This window comes from Octodon degus, unplaced genomic scaffold, assembly GCF_000260255.1.
Source record: "Octodon degus isolate 3935 unplaced genomic scaffold, OctDeg1.0 scaffold00056, whole genome shotgun sequence".
NCBI lineage: Eukaryota > Metazoa > Chordata > Mammalia > Rodentia > Octodontidae > Octodon > Octodon degus.
The window spans coordinates 8,318,690-8,336,797 of NW_004524632.1; the positions used below are offsets into that span (position 1 = coordinate 8,318,690).

The 18,108-nt window shown below is 52.8% G+C and overlaps 1 protein-coding gene across 1 annotated transcript; it reads right to left on the reverse strand.

Moving 5' to 3' along the window:
- Positions 1 to 508: 508 nt before the first annotated feature.
- Cwc25 (CWC25 spliceosome associated protein homolog) lies at positions 509 to 17,120 on the reverse strand. Its single transcript, XM_004633687.2, has 10 exons — positions 16,974 to 17,120; positions 14,849 to 15,021; positions 11,977 to 12,213; positions 9,997 to 10,066; positions 8,764 to 8,891; positions 7,635 to 7,701; positions 7,090 to 7,265; positions 6,898 to 7,008; positions 2,006 to 2,167; positions 509 to 1,592 (listed from the first exon to the last, which is right to left on the reverse strand). Exons 1-10 carry the CDS (start codon positions 16,989 to 16,991, stop codon positions 1,478 to 1,480), a joined length of 1,257 nt encoding a protein of 418 aa, XP_004633744.1. The 5' UTR covers positions 16,992 to 17,120; the 3' UTR covers positions 509 to 1,477.
- Between the last annotated feature and the right edge of the window lie 988 nt (positions 17,121 to 18,108).

Consider the following 18,108-nt stretch of genomic DNA (forward strand, 5'->3'; position numbering starts at 1 on the left):
GCTTTCCTTCGAACTGAGATGACAAGATGGCGGCGACACCGCCGCAGCTCGGGGAGGGGGAGGAGGGTGGGACGTACCATCCCCACGCTGGGGGAGAGAGGGGAAACACTACGAGGGGAAAAGGAAGTCTAGTCTGCAAAGAACGGGGAACGCCCCCTCGCTCCACCCGAGCGTGGACCCGCCCACTCCCCCCAGCAAGGGCGCGCGACACCGTGGGCCACGCCTCTTTCCCCCGGGCCAATGAGAGGGGCTGGCCCGGAACCCTAGGTTTTATGAATGGGCTCCGCGCCCACCCACCTGCTGCCCGGCCTTTGCCCGCCAGGGTCAAGTAAGGAGGTTGCTGGACCCAGGGACGGCGTCGGCCGACAGTCGTCTCCTCTGGCTCGCTGCTTGGAACCCAAGTAGCCTGCCCACACTGTTACATAATCCCTCCCCAAAGAAGGCTCTCCCCATATTCACAAGTCACGGGTCTATGCAAACTCAACACTCGGCGCATGGTCGCTTTTACACAGTTACAAAAATAAATGTGGCCTTTATTACCAAGTAATAAAATAAAAAGCATAATTAGCCATAGCATCAGCAGCAGGATGAGGCAATGAAATGAGTAACACGAGCATGTTGCATTCTCTCTGGGGATGAGGTGGGTTTTAAGCATCATAAGTGTTGAAAAATGAAAACCCCAACGCACTGGAAGGAGAACAAAGGATGGAGGGCTAGCGCAGCGGCCAGGGCGGCCAGCAGGTGCGGAGCGGCCTGCCCAGTGCAGATGGGGCCCGGTTTGACCTCCGCACACACACACTAGCATGAAGAATGGCCCCTGGAGATGTGTTGGGGGACAGGGTCTGCTGTGTAGCCCAGGCTGGCCTCTGACTCCCAGCCATCCTCCCGTCTCAGCCTCCCCAGTGCTGGGATTAAGGCCAGCTTGCCCCTTGAGACTTTCGGTATCTTTAACATCTGACTAAAAATACTACGGTAGCAAACTCCTCCCCAAAGCAGATAACTGTAGTAAGGTTACTACGTGATTTACAGAGAAGGCCTGGTCCAACCGCATCCACGGTGACACAGCTGCGTGCACACGGGCCCTCCCAGCTCAGAGCCCGGCAGGCCCTCGGGCTTTCTGCGCTGTCCTCTCCTGGTCCGTCTACGCTGGGGCGTCCTGTCACATCATCCACGTGGATCACAGCGAGCTCGACCCACTGGTGACCAAGAAAGGTCCCAGGCAGGTCCAGGCTGTGCGGCGACAGTGGAACCGGTGGAGGGGGCAATGGAGATCCAAGCCCAGGCCCCACCACGCTGCTTGGGAGAACAGTCTGGCTGGGTGCGCGCAGGTCCCCTCAGCACCTCAGCGGGCTCACAAAGGGGCCAGGTCACTTGGGACAGTGCTGGTTTGAGTCTGTAGAAGCAGTCACTTGCTGTCTTATAAAAAGGCCCTGGGCTGGCGCCTCCCGGGCACACTCAAGGCCAGCAGGGGCAGGGTTCACCTCCGCATGAAATTCCTCTCCAGGGCCGCCGAGGTCCGCTGCAGGGAGTGGATGTTGCGCTTCACACGATCCTCGAGGGAGGAAGTGGACGCGCTCTCCAGCTTCATGCGGCTGCAAGACAGGAGTGGGAAGGAACCTTGTCACCCTGCAGCCCAGTGGCACTCAGAAAGGCAGGCCGCTAGCCGTGAGCAGCTGCGCAAACCCAAGTTCTCTGAAGCCCACGCACTCAGGTTTCAAGTGACTCCATCTGGAACCACATTTTTTAAACATCCACAAGGGAAAATTCATCTGTTTAGAAAAGGAAAAGTTTCAATGTGAAAAAGACTTCCTAGACCTTCAATTCTTATTTAAAAAGAAGGCCAAGGAATTTCAGGAATTTAAGCCGGCAGTGGTAACACACGCCTATGATTCCCACATTGTGGAGGCTGAGGCAGGAGGATTTCTGCAGAGCTCTAGGAACCCAGTGAACCAGAGGGGCTCCCCAAGGCTGTCTCCAGGCCCAGACAGGAGGCGGTGGCACTCACTGGATGAACTTGCCATCGCGAGAGTCTAGCTGCTCCAGCCGGCGCTCGCGCTCATCCTCCCGCGCATGCCTCTTGAGGGTGTTCAGCCGCTCCTCCTCCCGCCAGCGAGCGTTCTCCAGCATCTCCTGCCGCTTCCGCTCCAGCTCCTCCGCCGAGAGTTTTCTGTCGAGCACAGACACCGTCAGCTCCAGTCTCTCCCGGCAGGCAGCTGCGTAGTGAGAGGTCAGGCTGCAGCCAGCGTGTGTCTCTGGCAGAGCGCTCTCGGAGGAAATGCCAGGCCGGTCAGTTTCCCTCTGACTTCGTATTGGTCAGGCAATCGCAGGTCAAAATTTTATTCATTTTTTTGTTTTGGTTTCTTTCACACAGGGTCTTGCTATGTAGCCCAGGCTGGTCTCAAACTCATGGCAGTCTTCCTGCTTCAGCCTCCTAAGTGCTGGCGCTACAGGTGTGCACCACTTCACCTGGCTTTATGCTGACTTTCAGAACTTTAGTAAGGGCCCCCAAAAGCTGGGAGTGGTGGAGCACAGCCAGTTTCCATACTCAGGCGGCTGAGGCAGGCGAGGGCTTGCTGACCACCCCTGCAAAGAGCTCAGGGGGTGGGCACAAGGTCTGCAGGAGAGCAGCCAGGGGAAGGCCAGCATTTAGCACCTGTCCCAGGGGCAGACGGGATGGCCTGGCTCTGCCCACCTTGGGACGGCAGGGCCACCCTGGAGACCTCACAGGAGAGCCCCAGAGCAGCCAGACAGGAGGAGATGGGGCAGGAGGTGCAGCGCAACAGCAAGCAGGCCCTGGCAGCTTGCAAGGATGCCACCCCCACGGGCTCCATGCTCTCTGGGATGCCACAGCTGGGCTGCCTGCAACACAGGACCCGTCCTGGAAGGTCACCCTATGTGCCCACAGTGGTGTCCAGCCCCAGCCCCCCGCAACAGCCACTCATTGAGAGGGTGAAACAGCAGAGAGGGCAAGAGAACCTCAGACTGCCAGGCATGGCACTACAAGTCTATAATCCTAGTACCTGGGAGGCTGAGGCAGGCTGGGCCACACAGCAACACCCTGTCTCAAAAAAGCAAAACAAAAAAAAACAACAACAAACAAAAAAAGATTTTTCAAGGGCTGGCCAGATAGCCCAGTGGATTAAGTTACCTGCTTAGGCAGATGCAGGGACTGGGGTTCGATCCCGGCATGCCATGCGGCCCTGCCTCCCCGGGGGGCGCTGAGACAGAGTCAGACTGGGTATGGTGGTGCACACCTGTAATCCCAGTGCTTGGGAGGCTGAAAACAGGAGAATCACTACAAGTCCAATCTGTGTGGTAAGACCTTATAGACCCTGTACTAAATTTTTTTAAAAAATAGATTTTTTAATACTACATGACTTTGAAAATTGCATGCATATTCACTTGACTAAAAAATCAAAAAAAAGGGCCGAGGAGATGGCTCAGTGGAATAAGCGCTTCCCTGGCAAGTGCAAGGGCTTGAGTTCAATCCCTGGTTCTGAAAAAAAAAAAATTGAAAGAAAAATTGAAAAAAAAAAAAAAAAAAAGAAACAAAAACAACATAAAATATTGAACAAACCGCAACTCCATAGTAACTGCAAAGAATGAAGGAATGCTTCCATTTTCAGCCTGGTATGGTGGCTCACACCTGTAATCTCAGCAGTAAAGACGCTGAGTGCTTTTGCCACTTTTGTTCTAGGCAGTTTACAAACCAACAGCAGATGCAGCCACATCTAAGCTATAACTTGATGGCAGTAGGTTTGTGCTGAGCATAGGTATTTTAATTACCAATTCCTTCACCATGCATGGTGGCACATGCCTGTAATCCCAGCAGTCTGAGAAGCTGAGGCAGGAAGATTTCAAATGTGAGCCCAGGGGGCCTGGCCCTAGCTCAGGCCTTTTAAGTGGCTGCTTCCACAAAGCTGTCAGCCTCAGGTTGCTGGAGTTCGAACCTCACACCTCTCCCGCTGGCCAAAAGTGCCCTGAAGGCATTCGAGGAACAAAAAAAAAAAAAAAAAAAAAAAAAAAATGTGAGCCCAGCTTGGGTACAACTTAGAAAGACCCTGTCACACAAAAACAAAAAAATAAGTGGGGATATACAGCTCAGTGCAAAGGTTCTGGGTTCAAGTCCTGATGCCACAAAAAAAAGGAGACATGCTGCTTGGAAGAAATTTAAAAAGCAATGGAATTAATATAAAATTAAATGGGATTACCACAAGTAAAAAAAAAAAAAATCAATGATAAAAAATAGTCTCAGTCAACAAAAAAATTTTAAATCAAGAATCTGAGTTGGGGGCTGGTGAGATGGCTCAGTGGACTACGTCGCCTGCTTAGGCAAGCTTCGGCAAGCGTACGCTGGCACCACGTGCAGCACCGGCCCGGCCCCTTCCGGCACAGTGGCATTTCCCCGTAATCCCAGTGCTGGGGAGGCTGAAAATAGGAGGACCACTAGGAGCCCAGGCTGCGTAGTAAGACCCTATAACAACTAAATATATTTAAAAGGGGGGGAGGGCGGGGAGATAGCTCAGTAGAATAAGCAAGGGCCTAAATTCAATCTCTGGTTCTGCCCAAAAATAAATAAATAAATACATACATACATACATACATACATACATACATAAAAAGGAATCTCAGTTGGGGGCTTGGGGATATAGCTCAGTGGCATAAGCCCCTGCCTGGCAAGCACAAGGTCCTGAGTTCTATGTCCAGTACTAAAAAAGATAATCTCAGTTGGGCATGATGCCACCATGCCTATAATCCCAGCACTGAGGAAGGATGAGGCAGGAAAATGCGAGATTGAATCTACATAGGGCAACTTAGTGACCCTGCTCAAAATTTTGAAAATAAAGAGAAAGCCAGACATGGTGGTACACACCTGTAATCCCAGCACTCAGAGGCTGTGGCAGGAGGATCTTTTCAAGTTTGAGACCAGCCTGGGCTACACAGCAAACTCAAGGCCAGCTTGAACTGCATAGCGAGACCCTGTCTCAAAAAGACCCTCCCCCAAAAAAAGAAAAATGAAAAAGAGCTGTGAGGGTGATTCAGTGCAGAGACTCTGGGTTGAATCTTCAGTACCATAAAGAAAAATAAACAAGTAAATAAGCTCTCAGCACCATGAGAACCGGTGATAAAATAAGACAAATTCAAGCAACAGCAGATGGCAAGAGACAGGATGTGCAAGACGGTTACACGCCACCCACTCGAGCACTGGAAGAGACGAAAGTCCAGGCCCGCTGCAGCACCAAGGGCGGCGGGAAGGACGGGCCAGCCGCGCGCAGCCCCACCACCAGACACAAGCGCCACCTGGGAAGGCAAGATGCGCAGAGCTGCCTTTCTCAATGATGTGCCTTTTCCAAATGGCTTTCCTTGACCACTGGGGAGTGGGGCAGCTCAGGTGACAAGAACAAAACCTGCTCTGCACTTGAACTGCACGTTGGCTCCAGAACTGCTAGTGTGTGGGCCAGGGCTTGGGTCATCCCAACACTCTGAGGCATGAAGGAGGAGGATCCCAAGTTCGAGCCCCGCCTGAGCAATTTAGCAACATACTGAAACTCTCTTGAAATTTAAAAGTGCTGGGGACGTAGCTCAGTGCCCCGGCCCTGAGCGCAATCACTAGGACTGCGAAGAATACAGCAACATCCACCTTGAAGCTGAGGACGTAACAGGATTGGGTTAGATAGGCACTGAGCTTTGTTGTGCTGTTAGGGTCCCAGGGATGGAACCCACAGGCTGCTGAGCTGTACCTCCAGCCTTCTTTTTTTGGTGCAGTCAGGGATTGAACTCAGGCCCTTGCGTTTGCCAAGCAAGTGCTTATTCTACTGAACCATCTCCCCAACCCCTTTAGCTATTTTTTGAGGCAAGAGTTTCAAGTTGCCTGGGCTGGCCTCAACTTGCACTCCTCCGGCCTCAGCCTCCCAAGTGGCAAGGGTCACAGGTGCTCAGGGTCAGGCTGGACTCCTTAAGTGTTCCGGGTAATTACAATGCACAGCAACCTATCTGGGAACTCTGGTCTACACACGCTTTGAACAGCAAAGCGAGTTCACCAAGCGGCAGCGGCTCTGTCCAGGCTCTGTCCACGGGCCCGGACCCCTAGGGACAGCGCTTCCGCAGCGCCTGGGGCCAAACATCACTGTGCCCTGAGCCACTCCTCACTCCTCATGCAATTCAAGGAACACCCCGGCTGCGGCTGCGAGCACAGGCACACACCAGTAATCGCAGTGGTTTGCGAGGCGGAGGCAGAAAGATTACAAAACGAAGCCCAGTCTGGGCAATTTAAGGAAATCTTGTCTCCAAGCAAAGTTTTAAAAAAAGCTAAAGATGGGGCTGGGGAGATGGCACAGTAGAATAAATGCTTCCCTGGCAAGCGCAAGGGTCTGAGTTCAAAGCCCGGTTCCACCAAAATAAATAAATAAATAAAGCTAAAGATGTACAGTGGTAAAACTCTTGCCTATCACAGTTCAATCTCCTGTAGTAGAAAACAAAAGTGGGGGGCTGGGGAGATGGCTCAGTAGGATAAGTGCTTGACTGGCAAACGCAAGGATCGGAGTTCAATCCCCGGTTCCGCAAAAAAAAAAAAAAGAAAGAAAGAAAGAAAGAAAAAGAAAACAAAAGCGGGCTGACAAGATAGCTCAGCAGTCTAAAGCACCTGCTTAGGCAAGACTAAGGACCGTGGTTCAATCCTTGGCACCACATGCCTGCCAGCCCCTTCCCGGGACAGGCTGAGCCAGCCACAAAATAAATAAATAAATAAATAAATAAATAAATAAATAAATATGTTGTATACAACAAAAAGAAAAACCAGAACTGACCCTCGCTCCTTCATGTGCCTGAGATGGGGACAGACTGCCCAGGGCCCTGCGCCACCGGCCTGCAGCCCCAGGTCCCCATCGACCACCTCACCTGGTATAGCCAGGTGTGCGCCGCTGCTGGAAGACCTCCTTCTTCGGGGATAGGGACGGGGATGGGCTCCGGGTTGGGGCTCGTGCTCTGCGGCCACCCTTTCCATTGTGCCTGCAGGACGAGCAGGACACAGCGTCCTAAGCATGGTCTTCCGCGGGGCTGCAGGTCACACCCCGGGGTGCCCACACTTACACTCTGCTGCCCTGTGGGGACCGGGACCTCCTGTCCCTGGGGCTCCTCTTGCTGGTGCGTCTAGGCGGGGAGTGAGAGGAGCTTGGGGACCTAGACCGGTCATTCGACCTGGATGTGCCCTTCGATTCAGCCACCCCAGGGCCCTGGGAGCCCCGGTCCCGGACAGAGTCCCTGACCTGATGGGGAGAGAAGACAGGAAGCTTACTTGGAGGCAGGAGCAGAGGACAGGGTGGGGCGGCGGTGGCAAACCCAAGGGCGCTGGGAAGACAAGGCAGGAAGACTGAAACTTCTGCCCAGCTTCAGCAGCGCAGTAACTTAGCAAGACACTAGCTCAAAGAATCTTTAAAACGGGCTGGCGATGGAGCTCAGTGCAAAGGCCCTGAGTTCAAAACCCAGGACCACCCAAAGCAAAGCACCCGGAAGGCATTTAGTGCACTTAAAGCTCGAGGTTTCTCTTCAGTGACTGACACAGGGCTGGAGAGCCAGCCCTGCTCAGAGCTCCTTGCCAGCCAGGGCCGCAGCTCCAGAGAAGCCCAGGGCCCTACCTGTAAGCCATAGCCAGGGACTTTGGACAACACTGGAAAGGAGTCCGTCGTCACCTTCCTTTGAGACCTAAGATTCAAACAAACACACTCACTGAGAAAGCAACACGCCCGCGCCCGGCAAGTCTCCGGTGCCGAGCACTAGCCATCCGCCCCCAGCTCTCGCCGTCAGCACTGTCCAGGACGTCTGCACCGGAAGCTGCATCACCTGGCAGGTTTCCCTGGCAGGCGCCGTGGGCGCAGCCTCTCACCTCAGGCTGCTATTCTGGGGTCTGAGCATGAGTCAGCTCAGCAGAGCTGATTCTTCCCACAGCACAGACACAGGTTGGGCCCACACAGGCTCATTAATCCATTAAAAAAAAAGGCTACATAAAACCCACGTCAGCCAGCTGTGGTGGCACACATCTGTAATGCCAGTACTTGGGAGGCTGAGGCAGGAGGATCATTGCAAATTTGAAATCACACTACAAAGTGTGCTCATGGCCAGCCTGAATACGTACCAAGACTGTCTCAAAAAGACAAAATGACAATAACAAAAGACACTTCAAACCTAGGCATGAGGGTGCATGCCTGTCATCTCAACAAGGGATGCTAAGGCAGAAGGACCTCCATAAGTACAAGGCTAGCCTGAACTACGAAGTGAGACTGTCCCAGACGAGCCTGAAGGGGTCAGCCACATAGCTCAGCACACTAAAATGCCTGCGCAGGCAGACACAGGGACAGAGGTTCCATCCCCGGCAGGCCGTGCCAGCCCCAACCCCAGGGGCGTGCTGAGATGGCATGGTGTCGCGTGCCTGTAATCCCAGTGCTTGGGAGGCTGAAAACAGGAAAATCACTACGAGTCCGATCTGTGGAGTATGATCCTGTAGACCCTGTACGAAGTACATAACGAACAAATACCCCCAAAACAACCCCCTCCGTCCTGAGGACCCGATGAGCAAAGCAGGCATCCGCCAGGGCATGGAACCTTGTCCCTCCCTGTGTCTGCAAGGCTCAAGTGAGCTCACGCAGGGCCCTGCCAGCCCTGCCTGCACTCGGCGGCCCCTTAGTAGGTCGCAGGCCCTCGCCCAGTGTCTCCACCAGAAGGGCAGAACCAGGCAGTAGCCAGCACTGCAGCGGCCTCCGCCTTCACCTTCCCCGGCTGGGCTCGTCCTCGCTGCTGGACCGGTTGCTGCTCGAGCTCCTGTGCTTGTGTTTTTTGTGCTTCTTTCTCTTCTCCTTCTTTTTCTTCTTCTCCTTTTTTTCTAGACTCATTTGCAACTAGAAAATGCAGAGAGGGCTGGTGAGATGGCTCAGTGGTCTAAAGCACCTACTTAGAACAAGCTAAGCTAAGCAAAGCACAGGGACCGAGGTTCAGTCCCCCAGCACCACATGCCAGCCAGCCCCGCCCCCTGGTCCTGAGGACCCGATGTACAAAATGAAAGGGACCCCCACAGGCCGCCGTCTCATCCTCTCTGGGGCGCAGGGCACCAGGGGAGACACGGGCTGTAGCCCTGCCACCCTAGACTCCGGAGCAGAACCTCTCAGGGTAGCCTGCGGATCTGGATGTACAAGCTCCCAGAACCACTGTCCAGGGCTCCCCGTGCTTCCCATTCAAAAGTGCTTCAGCCAGGGGTGGTAGCACCTGCCTGTAATCTCAGCACTAGGGATGCTAAGGCAGGAGGATCACCAAGAGTTCAAAGCCAGGGCTGGAGAGATGGCTCAGTGGTCTAAAGCACCTACTTGAAACAAGCTTGGCAAAGCACAGGGACCGTGGTTCGATCCCCAGCACCACATGCCAGCCAGCCCGCCCCCTGGTGGGCTGAGCTGGCCACACACACACAATAAATAAATGTAATAAATAAAAATAAATAAATATTTTTTAAAAAAAGATGTCATTAAAATAAATAAATAAATAAAATAAAGTCTTTAAAAAAAAAAGAGTTCAAAGCCAGCCTGGGCTACATAGTGAGACCCTGTCTCGAAAACTAAAAAGAATGAAGATTCATTTTTATCTTTTATATTTTAGGGAAGGGTCTACAGGGTGTTCAGGGTCTCACTACTAGAACGGACTCCAAGTGATCTGCCTGTTTACAGCCTCCCAAGAGCTGGGATTACTGGTGCGCCACCACGCCCAGTCTCAACTGTCCTCTCAGTGCGCCCTCAGGGCGGGGTCGGCACAGTAGGCCTGGGGATCAAACCCCCAGCCCCAGGGCCTGCTTGCAGGCACTTTCATCTGCTGAGCTATTTGGCCAGCACTTGAGAATTAAAATTTAAAAACCTGTTTTTCCTCTAAACCATCCCTCTACAGTAACAGGAAGTGGAGAGAAACCCTCAGGGAAGTAGGTAAAGGGAACTCTTTATGCTTATCCTAGGCACAACTTACCAGTTCCTTGATTTTCTTCATTTTCACGGGGTTATTCAATACCTCTCGTTTTTTTTCCTCCTCTTTCTTCCTAAATAAGAGGAATTTATAAAATCATGACTTTGGGGCCAGGAAGATGGCTCAGTAGAATAAACGCTTGCCTGGCAAGCATAAAACTCAGGCCCTGGGCCTGAGTTCAATCCCCAGTTCCGCAAAACAAAACAAACCAAACCAAACAAAATCATGACTTTGTCTTTTGGAAAAGGGAGTTAATCATTCTCCTGTGCAGAGTCCAGGTGACAATCTTTCTTCCAAAGCCCACATACACAGGGCCAGAGGGGACATCTGGGCCCTGAATCCACATAACAGGCGCCTACACTGGGGGACATGGGGCACACAGGTGAGTTCCACCTGCTGCTCACTGGACTCAGCACTTGGGGCTGCCTCGCTGGGCCAGCAAACACTGTCACCCAGCGGGTACCCTGGCTACGGCATCCCAAAAGCTACTTGCTGAGCAATGGTGCACACGTATGTGTGTGCACATGTGTGTGTATGTGCACAAGTGCTCTCGAGCACCAGATCCAGGGTGTGCTGCCATGGAGCTACATCCCAGTCCTTTCTCACACACATGCACCAGGCTTTGCACAGGGCCAGTGCGCGCCTGCAAGCCCAGCCTTGGAACCCTGAAGCGGGGGAATCACAGGCTCACATAAGACACTGAAAAAGAGACAAAAGCAGGCTGCAAATTCAACCAAACGAAGCAACAACGTGTGCAGTACGCGCTGCCCCCGTCCAGCAGCGCTGCCCCCGCTATACATCCGCTGCAAAGCAGGTGGTACTTTCTGCTGGGAGGTGCTCAGTGGCCGGCGCTGCCTGGCGAGCACAAGGTCCCGAGCTCATTGCCAGTACCAAAGTAAACAAATAAAGGCTTCTGCCGCCCCCTGTAAAAAAGAGAAATGGGAAGCAAGAAAGCCTGTGTACCACCTCCACAGCTCTACATGCACCTCCAAATTTCGATCTACCTGTCATTTGGCTTCTACTTCTTTTTTTTTATGTATTTGGTTATTGAAGGGTCTTACTACACAGCTCGGACTCGTGGAGATCCTCCTGCTTTCAGCCTCCCCAGCTCTGGGATCACAGGCGTGCACCACTACGCCTGGACTCTGGCCGGCTTACCCACCCTGGGGGCGGGGCTGGCGTGGCATGTGGTGCCAGGGATTGAACTGTGGTCCCTGCACTTGCCTAAGCTTGCATAAGCAGGCACTTTGGTCTGCTGAGCTATCTTACAGGTCCCACTTGGCTTCTACTTCTATTTCTTTAAAAAAAATTTTTGGGGGGCCGGGGAGATGGCTCATTAGAATAAGTGCTTCCCTGGGCCTGAGTTCAATCCCTGGTTCTGAAAAAAAAAAAAAAAAAAATTTAATCTATTTATTTATTTAGTACAGGGTCTCGCTACTCAGCTCATACCTGTATGATTCTCCTGTCTCAGCCTCCCCATTGCTGGGATTACAGGCATGCGCCACCATGCTGGGTTTCAATGGCTGGCACAGCACTCCCAGGTTTCAGGGGCTGGCACAGTACGTGGTACTAGGAACTGAACCCAGGTCCTTGCGCTTGCCAGGCAGGTGCTTAGACCTCTGAATTACTTCCCCATCCCTTCTCCTTCTATTTTTATTTAAGAGTCAAGTATAAACAATAAACGGGGCACAGTGGCACACAACAATAATCCCAGCACTTGGGAGGCTGAGGCAGGAGGATTACTGTGAATTCGAAACCAGCCTGGTCTACAAAGTGAGCTCAAGGCCAGTCTTGTAAACTGCATGGCAAGAAGATAAGTGAACAGGCCAGGTCTGGCCTGGCATTGTACTCTGCTGGCCTCTCCCATATGGCCTGGGCCAGGCCCTCATCCGGGACCTGCTCCTTCCCAAGACTGGCAGAGCCTTCGCCGCAGAGAGGTGACACCCAGGCAACACCATCAGCCTCACAGTGCAGTCGGCCCACCTGATGATGAAGAGTGGGTCCTCGCGGATCTTGCTGGCCATGTCCAGGAGTGAGGTGGCCCCCACTGGCGCAAAGATGGAGCCTGGGAGCAGCCCGGTCTCGGAGGAGCAGCCAGCCTCCCTCTCATCCATCTTCTCAAACACATACTTATCAATGGGGCGGCCCAGCAGGTACTCGTCGCGGCTCACCATCCCACCAGGCCCCTGGTACATCCAGTCCAGCTTCTCCTCTTTCTTCCTGGTCAGAGACAGATAAGCGCAAGCAAAGAAAATGAAGATGCCTCCAGACCTACATACAAAACCAGATGCCAGCAGGGCTGGGAGTGGTGGCGCACACTTGCCATCCCAGCTCTCTGGAGGCAGAGGGGAAGACTGCCATGAGTTTGGGGCCAGCCTGGGCTACGCAGTGAGTTCAAGGCCCGGATGAACTGCATAGCAAGACCGAGTCTCGGAAGAAAGGAAGAAAGAAAGAAAGAAAGAAAGAAAGAAAGAAAGAAAGAAAGAAAACCAGCCAGCCAGCCAGCCTGCCTCTCCCGAAATGTATAACAAAACCAAGTAGAAAGAAGAAAGAGGGCTGGTGAGATGGCTCAGTGGTCTAAAGCACCTACTTAGAACAAATTTAGCAAAGCACAGGGACCGGTTCAATCCCCCAGCACCACATGCCAGCCAGCCCCGCCCCCTGGTGGGCTGAGCTGGCCACACACACACACAAAATACATAAATAAATAAATAAAAATTAAAAAAAAAAAGAAGAAAGAAAGAAAGCCAGCCAGCCTCTCACAAGTATTTGCCTAGCAGCCTCTCACAAGTATTTGCCTAGCATCTACAAGAGTCTGGGCTGGCAACCACCCTGCTGTGTAAAAAGTCCCCAAGAGATGGTGTGTCACAGTTGCTCAGGGTGGTCTCATACACTTAAGCTTAATGCCTAAGCCTCTTGAGTTTTCGGAACCCCAAGCCAGAGCCACAGGAAAGGCAGAGTCCAGTGAGCACATTCCCTGCCCTGGGGCGCCCCAGCTAGCTACACATACACCAGCAGGGCCAGGGGCTGGGGTTAGACACTGACCCACCCGTACACATCCACTCAGCCGCCTCCCAAGGGCCTGAGAGGAGCAGGGACACACACAGCCCGGGTGGGCAGGGCTACACCAGCCCAGGGATCACCAAGGCTGCCCATGAGAGCTGGGGGGGGGGGAGTCCGGGACACTGCAGACCCCAAGCACAGCTGTCCCGTGTGCCACACAGAGGCAGCAGGCGCGGGGCGCAGGCTCTGAAGCCCGCGCTTGGGAAGCTGCGACAGGAGCAGGGCAGCTTGAAGTCAGCCTGGCTCGGACAGCCAGGCTGTGTGCCAGACAGGGCCTGAGATCACCCCTCCCATTCACAGCCGACACATGGTGCAGGACAAATGCGAGGCAGGAGAGCCTAGCTGGAGCTCAGCCTAGATAACGCGACCAGACCCTGCCTCCAAAGTTTACAAAAGCAGAAACCGGACTGGGGATGAAGTGCGGTGGCTCAGTGCCAAGGCCTGGGGTCAAAAACAAACGGGACAAATGGCAGATTCCCCGCACTGGAGCTGCTGATCTATACACCACGGCTTCCTTAATTACAAGTCCAACACACCCAAAAGCTGGCATGTCACACTTCTGGCATGCAACAGGTCGTGCTTTGGTGAACAAAAGTTTCCCAACAGTTGCATATGGTGCTATATACCAGTAACCACAGCGCTCAGGGAAGTGACGCAGCCAGGGTATTTAGTGACTTAGCACCTCTGTCTTAAAAATCAAAAATTAAAAAAGAGTAGAGGTATAGCTCAGTGTGAAGGCCCTGGATACAATCCCTGGTGCTGCAAATAGTAATAGTAATTACTAGCATCAAAACAATTACTACCTTTGCTTAACAGGAAATTAAATTTATATGCTAAGCCAGGCATGATGGCACACAGCACTCAGGAGGCTGAGGCAGGAGGATTGCTGCAAGTTCCAGGCCAGCGTGGGCTACAAAGTGAGTTCACGGCCAGCCTGAACTGCATAGTGAGACCCTGTCTCAAAAAGACAATAAACAAAACAAAACAAAAGAACCCAAAATGCTTTCAAATCAAGAGTTCACAAAGTCTAAATCTTCGTATATCACAATTCATGTTCACTTTGTTTTAAAGATTTTTTTTTTAATTTTATTTATTTATGTGTGTGTGTGTGTGTGTGGCCAGCTCAGCCCACCAGGGGGCGGGGCTGGCTGGCATGTGGTGCTGGGGGATTGAACCGCGGTCCCTGTGCTTTGCTAAGCTTGATCTAAGTAGGTGCTTTAGACCACTGAGCCATCTCACCAGACCATCATGTTCACTTTGTAAACTGCCCAGGAATCACCTCTAATCTGTGGAATTTATTCACATCATAAAAGTGCATATAAGTTACACAAAGTATATAAAATATAGTAACATACAGATACTCCTCATTTAACAACCCAGTTAGCCAGGTCATTCCTTGTCACAACTGACAAAGAAGGAAGGAAGGTGCTACTGAGTCCAGCGACGCTGCTGAACATCAGCCTCATCACACACACACACACACACACACACACACACACACACTCAATGCATTCACAAAAGCAAGGCGGAGGCCTACACACACTGGTGGCAGAGTGGGGACAGCGCTCTTCAGTCGTGGTGTCTGTCACCTCTCCCCAGGAGCAAGGCGCAGGAGAAGCCCTCCTACCGGGCCCTCGAAGGACCTGAGGACTCAGAACTGTGACTTTCCCAGCTCTACTGAAGCTTCAGGCCCCTCCCAGCAGCAGTGCTGCCCCGCGCAATGCCATTCTGCACAGCCAGCCAGGCTGGCTCCAACAGCCCGCGACGCCACCACCCGCCACGACTGACTCACCTGACGGCACCCACGTCCTCCGCGTAGCGCTGCATCTCCTCCCGGGCCCGCTCCTCCCGCAGCTCGCGCTGCAGCTCCTCAATCTTCTTCCGCTCAGCCTCATGCTTCTGCTCGGCCTTCCACACCTTCTCCACATTACGCAGCGTCTGCGGGTGCCAGCTCTTCTTCAAGTTCTGCAGCAGCGGAGACAAGACTACAATTCAGCTGCATGCATGCGACCCTGCCTCACTCATACTGCCACCCGTGGGTGTGCCAAGGCGGCAACACGGACCAGACGTCGGCGTAGGGGGCAGCTTGGGGCCAAGCGCTTGCAGCAAAACAATAAAACAAAAATAGTGCAGCATGGTGGCACACTCAGGAGGCTGAGGCAGGGGGATCAGTACAAATTTAAGAGAAGACAAGATCGGGACCAGGAGGCCATGGTGAGAGAAGGAAGGAGAACTGGTAAAAGAGGGAAAGGGCTACATGGTCTGACTAAGGAAGTGGCAGTTAAGGAAGGAGAAAAGCCCGGCAAGCGTTCTGCTTGAGGGCTGGGGAGATAGCTCAGTACAATAAGTCCTTGCCTGGCAAGAGCAAGGGCCTGAGTTCAATCTCCGGTTCCACAAAAAAAAAAAAAAAAAGAGTTCTGCTTGACTGTACTCCTTCCACCTGGGGCCAAAGCAGCAGGCTGCAGTGGTGGGGAGAGGGAGGGGGAGCCCTCTGGAGGGCAAAGAGAAGAACAGTGTTCTTTGTCACAGCTGGGGAAGGAAGGTGCTACTGGGTCCAGCAATGCCGCTGAACATCAGCCTCAACACACACACACACTCAGAACAATACAGGTAAAGAGCTAAACTGTCAACAGCGTAACTTGGGGAAAAGAGCCAAGTTGAAATGCAGTTATCTGAAGAAAGCACTAAACTACATGAACCTTGGCGTTCTGGAACCTAGGCTGACAGCACCTGACAAACTCTAACCCAGCTTCTGGACAGACGTCTGGGCTGCCCCACTGGCTGGCTCGCTCCTCCACTTGGCAAGGTGAGCATTTCCCAGGCCTGCACAGCACCGTTTGCCCAACCTAAGGCCTTACTCCCAAGCAAATGAACTACAGCACAGCAGAGCAATCGCCACGCATGTAAGTGCTGTGACTGCAGAAGAAAGCATTGTCACTACAGATGAACCGGAAGGCGGCACTGCTGTCGGAAGGCAAGCCTGCAACGTGGGCCTGAGACTCCCTCCAAGGCCCGGCTGGACAGCAGGGAGAACCCGGCCCAGCGACCCCTGCTCCAGCCCCACACAGGGCTCGGAGCTAGCTAAGAAGGGAAAACGTCCCGAGACAAGATGAAGGAAACAAAGCTGGGCTTGGGGTGTAGCTCAGTGACACCAGCACCTGGAATATGATCGCCAGCACTGAAATTATTATTAATGTGTGCTGCCGAAGCGAGCACCCCAGCACCAAAATTAATTTTTTTTTTAATTTTATGTTAGTGAAGGGTTTACAGGGTGTTCAGGATCTCACTACTAGATCAGACTCGTAGTGATCTGCCTGTTCACAGTCTCCCAAGAGCTGGAATTACAGGCGTGCGCCACCACGCCCAGTCTCTTAATAATTAAGTTTAAACTGAGTGTTGTGGCGTACACCAGTAATCCCAGCATTCAGGAGGCTGAGGCAGGAGGATCGTTTTGAATTCGAGACCAGCCTGGGCTACAAAATGAGCACAAAGGGGCCAGGGAGATAGCTCAGTAGAATAAGCGCTTGCCTGGCAAGGGCCTGAGTTCAATCCCGGGTTCCACCAAAAAAAAAAAAAAAAAAAAGAGCGCAAAGTCTGCCTGAACTGCACAGCGAGACCCTATCTCAAAAAGACAATAATAATAATTTTGAAATGTAAAAACTCGTGTGCCATGCTGTCAATATCCACCAACCAGCACGCAGACATCACGAGCCACCATTCCCAGGCGCTTTCCCAAGTGCCCGCGCCAGCCCCAGCCCTGTGGTCCTACGGACCCGCCCCCTCTCCAGGGGCTTGACTGCCTGGCTTCGTTACTATGGTGACTCGTTACCAGCCCTTCTTGCCACCCCCACCTCTGCCAATTTCCATGCCCAGCGGCACTGGGTCCCTGGCCAGGCCCAGCCCTAACCCCCACTTACCAAGTCCCCGCCCCCCATGGTAGTGGTAATGTGTCCTCGCCGCGCGATTCGAGAAGCACCGGAGAAATCAGTAAGAAAAGCCGGGAAGTCAACTGGCCAGCCCTCGCCTGTCCAGCGCTGGGGAGGAAGCGGAGGAGATTTTCTGGTCCCCGCCGAGAGCGCACTTCCGGGAATACGTCATCAAAGCACGTCGGGATCGCGGGTCGATGACGTCAGGAACAGCTGTCCTATCACGTGACAGCGGCGCCCTGTAGGATTTTAGAGTCGGCTGTCGCGGTCTCCCAGGTCCCAGTGGGGCCGCCTTGTGCAGTGCACACCCCACTGCCGAGACGGCTTTCCGCTGACCCTCAGAGCTTGGCTTTCCGCCAGCCCGGTTGCTTCATTGAACGGAGATAAACAGAAACCATGGAGTGACCGGGCGTGGTGGCGCACGCCTGTAAGCTCAGCACTGGGGAAACTGAGGCAGGAGGATTGTTGCAGTGTGAGACCAGCCTGGACGACAAACTGAGCTCAAGGCCAACCTGAGCTTGCTGCAGAGCGAGACCCTGTCTCAAAAATAAATAAATAAATAAATAAAGCGAGAAAGAGAAAAAGAACCACGGAGCAAATTCCCCCATCATCCCTCCTCCAAACCTTCAGAAACTCCCGTCTCCTCGTTTCCTTAATTGGCTCTTACTAGCCTTTACTATAGGGCTGCAACTTGTTTTTGTTTTTTGAGACAGGATCTCACTATGCAGTTCAGGCCGGCCTTGAGCTCACTTTGAGCCCAGGCTGCCCCTGACACAGTGACCCTCCTGTCTCAGCCTTGAGAATCCTGAGATTACAGGCTTGCGACAGCACGTCCGCCTGATGATGTAGGATTCCTATTTTTCTTTATGCGTGTTATTTTGGTGGCTCCTCATCCAAGAAACTTTTGTCTCCCAGTTCAGTATTTTTGTTCTGCGTTCCAATAGCTTCACAGTCTGTGTTCTCAAATTAATATTTGTGCCTCCTGGTGTGTGATATAAGATTAATTTTTTTTTTTAGAATATGTCCATGGGGCTGGTGAGATGGCTCAGTGGTCTAAAGCACCTACTTAAAACAGGCTTAGCAAAGCACAGGGACCGCGGTTCAGTCCCCCAGCACCACATGCCAG

Excerpts from the sequence above, each read along its gene's own strand:
- Cwc25 (XM_004633687.2), bottom strand. Across the intron at positions 7,702-8,763 it reads GACGAGCCCAGCCGGGGAAG|GTCTCAAAGGAAGGTGACGA; the intron begins GTGAAGGCGGAG and ends TTTGAATCTTAG. Across the intron at positions 1,593-2,005 it reads CGCGATGGCAAGTTCATCCA|CCGCATGAAGCTGGAGAGCG; the intron begins GTGAGTGCCACC and ends CCTGTCTTGCAG.